Raw genomic sequence first — 6,000 nt, 5'->3', positions numbered from 1 at the left:
ACTGGGACAGTCCCAGTGCCGGACGGGTGCCGAAGTGAAGTGACGGCATGACATACCATTTCTAGCAATGTATATATATATATTATTTTTTTGTCAGAAGGTGAAAAACAAGCACCTTATAGTGTACTATATTCAATGTCATTGAAGTAAATTACGGTAATTGTGATGTGTACCATATAGGTTCAAAAATCAGGCATGTAGTAGTTTACTGTGGTACACCCCCACCCAATCCAATAAAATTGCATTCGCCGGTAGAAAAGCAGGGCCACTTGCTCTGGTTTGCCCCCCAGGCTGAAAGTTGCCAACCAGCCCCTGGCACGGGAACTCTCCTTACCTGAGAGGCAGCGGCCAGAATGGCAGAGCCGCGCTCACCATACCGCTGTCAGTCCATGTAGAAGGAGAGGGGGCGTGGCCAGCAACCCTCCGAGGCTGAGCAGCGCAGGGAGTGCCGGAGTGAAGGTGAATCTGCCTGGCTGCTGGGTGGTGCTAGGAAAGGCTGTGAGGGGGTGTGTCTGCAGTATAGGAGGCAGAACAGTCAGAGGCAGCTCCCTATAGGACAGCCCAGCAGCAGCAGCAGTCATCAGAGGGAATGATGGGAAGCTAAGAGAGCGAGGCTGTGAGGGGGCGTGTCTGCAGTATAGGAGGCCGAACAGTCAGAGGCGGTTCCCTATAGGACAGCCCAGCAGCAGTCACCAGGGGCATGATGGGAAGCTGAGAGAGCGGGGCTGTGAGGGGGCGTGTCTGCAGTATAGGAGGCAGAACAGTCAGAGGCGGTTCCCTATAGGACAGCCCAGCAGCAGCAGTCATCAGAGGGCATGATGGGAAGCTGAGAGAGCGAGGCTGTGAGGGGGCGTGTCTGCAGTATAGGAAGCAGAACAGTCAGAGGCGGTTCCCTATAGGACAGCCCAGCAGCAGCAGTCATCAGAGGGCATGATGGGAAGCTGAGAGAGCGAGGCTGTGAGGGGGCGTGTCTGCAGTATAGGAGGCAGAACAGTCAGAGGCGGTTCCCTATAGGACAGCACAGCAGCAGCAGTCATCAGAGGGCATGATGGGAAGATGAGAGAGCGAGGCTGTGAGGGGGCGTGTCTGCAGTATAGGAGGCAGCACAGTCAGAGGCAGCTCCCTATAGGACAGCCCAGCAGCAGCAGCAGTCATCAGAGGGCATGATGGGAAGCTGAGAGAGCGAGGCTGTGAGGGGGCACATCTGCACCAAGTTTATCTGAGTGGCAAAAGTCACCACACATAACACTCTGCAAAATGTCTCCATTTTTATTTTTCATACTGCACACAGAAACTGCTGGAGCACATGAACCATTTAGCAAATATATATATATTTTTTGGGGGGAGCTGGTTTTTATCTCTCGACAGTATTGATTTTACTGACTAAGCCATGGATACACCCCTGAGGCCTTCTCATGTACTTTAACAAGACAGAGCACACTTTCCAAATCAGGCTCCTCAGTTTCCATGGAAACCACAGTAATATATATATTTTTTGGCTTCAGATGCACCTCTGCCTTTGGCACTAGAGGGGCGAGTGGCTAACAGATCATTGTTGGCAGTGACAGATTGGTCATGTTCAGCCTCCCAGCCAGCGAAGGTAGTGGATGTCAGCCAAGACCCAAACCAAAGTGATTTTTGGAATCTTCTTCTGCGACATATCCAGCTGCCTGGAAGGTGACATGCCTGGGATAGGACGTGTGCTTTTTTAATCATTGCCGCCTGCGTCTGACCGCTTATTGGTCTACAGGCGACCATTTTGGAATGTGTTGGTAAAGAAGCTATACAAACGGCGTCCCACCATGTGCCTGGTCCCCCTGTTGTGGCAACGCTGTCGTATGTATGACATTTTGTTTTGGTTAAGCGGTACAATGCTGACAGTCACCCGATTAACACAGTAGCTTGCAACTTTACAGAGCGGAGAATCCGGAACATCAAAAAATGAATTAGTAAACTGGTCACAGGCTATCTCCTCCTACAACCGTCTGGTTATACAGTCTACTAGTGCAAGGCGGTTGAATATCGATGTACTGTCTAATCCACCCATTTATGCTTCTATGATATATTTTCCTGCCAGATTGTTGTGTTTTTTTTTTTTTTTAATTTGTTCTTTGTCCTCCTCTACTTTTTCCATGGTTGTGTTGATCCAAAAATTCGGACCGACTGAGGTATTTTGGGGTTCTCAGAAGCACAATCTAAGCATATCAATGGAACACAGGGCAATATGCCTTCCATTGAGAAGAATGAAGCTGTGGTTTCTCAACAACCTTTGATGTTCCAATGCGCACCTATGATATCAACGGAAATACACACACACACACAAAACACAGATTAGCAACAAGAGTTAAGTCAGTCCACAACCTTCTGGAGTAGGCGTGCACACATCGTGCGGTAGTGAGGCTTGGTTTTCTTGTATTGGTAAATCGAATCCAGCTTTGTGTCACCTTGGTCAGATCTTAGCGTAGGTAGCAAAGCTTTACGGTTGATGTAAACATCCCACACACATTAGGCTTTAAGAATAGAAAATAATACAACCCCCCCTTCCCCCCAAAAAAGCTGATTTCCCGAAGGCCACCAGTGAATGTCGGGGAGCTGTGGAGGACGTCATTGAGTTTTCATCCCATGACTAGTACAATAAGGCCCTCAAGTCAGGCCCAGCGGTAGTCAAAAGTGTCCTTCTCCATGTAGTCCGTCCATGTGGACGAGGGCATGCTGCGGTACGGATCCAGGAGGATCCTGAAGCAGCGAATGATCAGGAGCCCAAGGAAGATGAACAGCAGGAATACCAGGACAAAGGCGGCTTTCTGTTCCAAGGTCAGGGAAGACACCGGGAAGGCGGCCCCCGAGGTTGACATTGTTGTGCTCAGAATCTCCCCTCCCATTGTTAGAAGCATGTTGCCACTGATTGTCCTCCGTCTCCGAACCTGCAACAAGAAGGACCGAGGTGTAAATCATAGGCAATATGTTGGGAGATTTGGACATTGCACTGCTCTGGACATCACTGTTAAGTCAGTTAGATATTGTTTCCTCTAAATAGTTAAAAAAGCATTACAACTTATGTAGATTTCAAGTTTCCTATTTAATACTAACTAGTAAGGAGATCCCCATAGAGACCACATGCATCACTCTATAAGGAGCATGACAACATACATGATTGTCAATTACTGTAGAACCTCGCGCTTTATAATCGATATAAGATATGTTGGTCACTGGAATGCTCTGTGTTGTATACTGGCCTCTATAATGTTCTGTGTATTGTATATTTGTCACTAGAATGGGCTGTGTATTATCCAGAGGTTCCTATAATGCTGTGTTTTGCATATACAGTAGGTCAATAGAATGTTCTGTGTAGTTTTAAAGTCATTGCGAGCATGTTCTCTGTATTGTATAGAGGGCTCTAGAATGTTCAATGTATTGTATAGAGGACACTAGAATGGTATGTGTGTTGCACATTGGTCATTAGAATGCTCTCTATGTTTTATAGAGGTCTCTAGAATATTCTGTGTATTGTATAGGGGTCACTAGAATGTTCAATGTATTGTATAGAGGACACTAGAATGGTATGTGTGTTGCACATTGGTCATTAGAATGCTCTCTATGTTTTATAGAGGTCTCTAGAATATTCTGTGTATTGTATAGGGGTCACTAGAATGTTCTGAGTATTGTATAGAGGTCACTAGAATGCTCTCTGTATTGTATAGATCTCACTAGGCTAGTCTCTTCATTGAATAATAGTCATATAGGGCCGGTAGGTTCGCTCCACAGGCCAACAGTTGTCAGAACTTATCAACTAGTAACTCTTTGTTTTGTTTTTTTAGCACTATAGGGTTTCTGTATATGGTGCAAAAAGCAACGGTGTGGTGTAACTGATGTCAGGTACCAGCTTTTAGCAGCGAAGTGTATAAACTAATGAAAAATTGTATTTTCTTTTTGTTTTTATTTGCCACGTTCCGCTACCTCAGCAGCAAAAGTGCCTGATTAACTACCTCTTCACACTTTCTCTTTGTACAGACTGTACCCAACGCTGCACATTCCTTATCAGCAAATCAGTGATAGTCTCTGCAGCCGAGACAAGCTCAGAGGTTAGCGGCAACATGAATCCTGTGTTTCTGTCATTCTGTTTTGCAAACCCAGCACAGCTTGTAAATCGTTCATTTATTTTCTCTCCCTTTTATCTCCTGTCAATGATTCTATCTTTACTGTAGAACTAGACCTTGAGAATAGTATAGGGAGGTGAGCTGGGTTGTGTGGCATGTACTGAAACGCGGGAGTGGGCGTATCCTTATTGCTCTATGTCGGCATCAGAGCGGCGATCTCCAGCATTATCTCCTGCCTTTGCATGGTCTCTAGCAGGAGGCGGATTGGGATTGTAAACCAGCCCGGGAAATTTTTGAAAGCAGCCCTAATGGGGGCGGGCTCTGTTGATGGAAGATACTCCCTCCTTATAAGCGACCACCACATAACACAGGGAACATCACAGCTACCAGCATATAATAGTATCACAGCTGCCAACACATAATACAGAGAACATTGTAGCAACCACCATATAATGCAGAGAGCATCACGGCGACCACCAAATACAGAGAACATCGCAGTGACCACTATATAATGCAGAGGAAGTCATAGTCACCACCAAATAATGCAGAGAGCATTGCAGTGATGTATATAATACAGATAGACCTTATATATATATATATATATTTATTAATTAATTATAATAAATATAACTATATATATATACACACACACACACACACACACACAGTATATAGCAAGTGGATAGGATCTATATATATTCAGACAGGCAGACATATTTTGAATATAGATAAATCAGCTTACTGACTGTCAGACAGACTGTGACACTCAGAAGCTTTAGGCTGCCGGCTCCTGTGTGCAGGATGCTACTGTGCCGTCTTGTACTGTGTGTGTGCCTGCTGCTTGTTGTCCCGGAGCCGGAGCTGTGAGTGGTGCACTCAGGGCCGGTGCTAGGCTTCTAGGCACCCTATTCAAAGCTTCACTCAAAAGCCCCTGCTTTCCCCAGCGCATGTGCTATAGTCACGCGCATCCCACAAGCATAAAACAGTTAGTATATGCCACACATCCCTTGTGCATAGTTATGGATGCAGGGGCATATCCTATATTGGGTGCAGGGTGCACACGGACCCCTGGGTCCAAGGGGGCCCAAACTGCACACATTTAGGACCTCATTCAGAGTCGGTCGTTGCGGCCGCACGGTCGTAGGGGAAAGGGGCTGGATATGCAAATGAAGCGATCGCAAGTTGCGTCGCTAAGATGAGATCGTTAGCTGAACGACCGAGGGAAGGAAGCGGTCGTAAGACTAAATCACGCCCCCTTCTCGAACACAACACACGTCATCTCCTGGGATATAAGGATTAACCGCGACCATCGGGACCCATCGGAGCTGATCGCAGAGCTAAAGGCTGACCATACCATCTCTTAAGCACTACGATCTAGTCAGTGCAATAACCACCATGACACTACTTAGTTAATTATGCACTCCCATAAAACGCCGTTCGCATAATTAGGCACGCCTGCCTTCGGATCTCCACTCCCCCGTTTTCAAGCACCTTCCCCTGTCACCACCCACAAACGCCTCATCCTGTCACTCAAACTAACGACCTGGCTGTGTTCAAGGAGAGAGAAATTTCTGATCGTAACAGCTAGTTTGCGCACGTGCATTGCGAATTTTACGCATGCGCAGTTTAGCGAACATCAGCTGCATACGACCGAGTGGCCGAAACGACCGACTTTGAATGAGGTCCTTCGTCTCATGCTTACCTGTCCGGAGTCTCCAGACTGCTGCTCTGACCGGGTTGGCACTGCAGAGCAGCAAAAAAAAACAAAAAATCACTGGAATATGACGGCGGCCATTTTCCTGGTGACTCGCGCACGCGCAGTACTGCTGTTCCCCGGAAACCTATGCATAGATTCATACACTCATATACATACATACTCATGTGCAAATATACCCCCTTTTAG

The 6,000-nt window shown here is 46.7% G+C and overlaps 1 protein-coding gene across 1 annotated transcript in view; it reads right to left on the bottom strand.

The window, feature by feature from the left end:
- Positions 1-1,267: 1,267 nt before the first annotated feature.
- LOC148532569 (cortexin-3-like) overlaps positions 1,268-6,000 on the bottom strand; it is a 28,662-nt gene continuing 23,929 nt past the window's right edge. Inside the window, exon 2 of the mRNA XM_088467724.1 lies at positions 1,268-2,924. Coding sequence (XP_088323850.1) covers positions 2,649-2,894 — 246 coding nt within the window. The 5' untranslated portion in view covers positions 2,895-2,924 and the 3' untranslated portion in view covers positions 1,268-2,648. The remainder of the gene's footprint in view (positions 2,925-6,000) is intronic.

The sequence above is a fragment of the Taudactylus pleione genome, unplaced genomic scaffold (genome assembly GCF_031769625.1).
Source record: "Taudactylus pleione unplaced genomic scaffold, aTauple2 ptg000073l, whole genome shotgun sequence".
Taxonomy (NCBI): Eukaryota; Metazoa; Chordata; class Amphibia; order Anura; family Myobatrachidae; genus Taudactylus; species Taudactylus pleione.
Note: the sequence above shows the minus strand (reverse complement) of the source record. Positions and strands in the feature narration are given on the sequence as shown.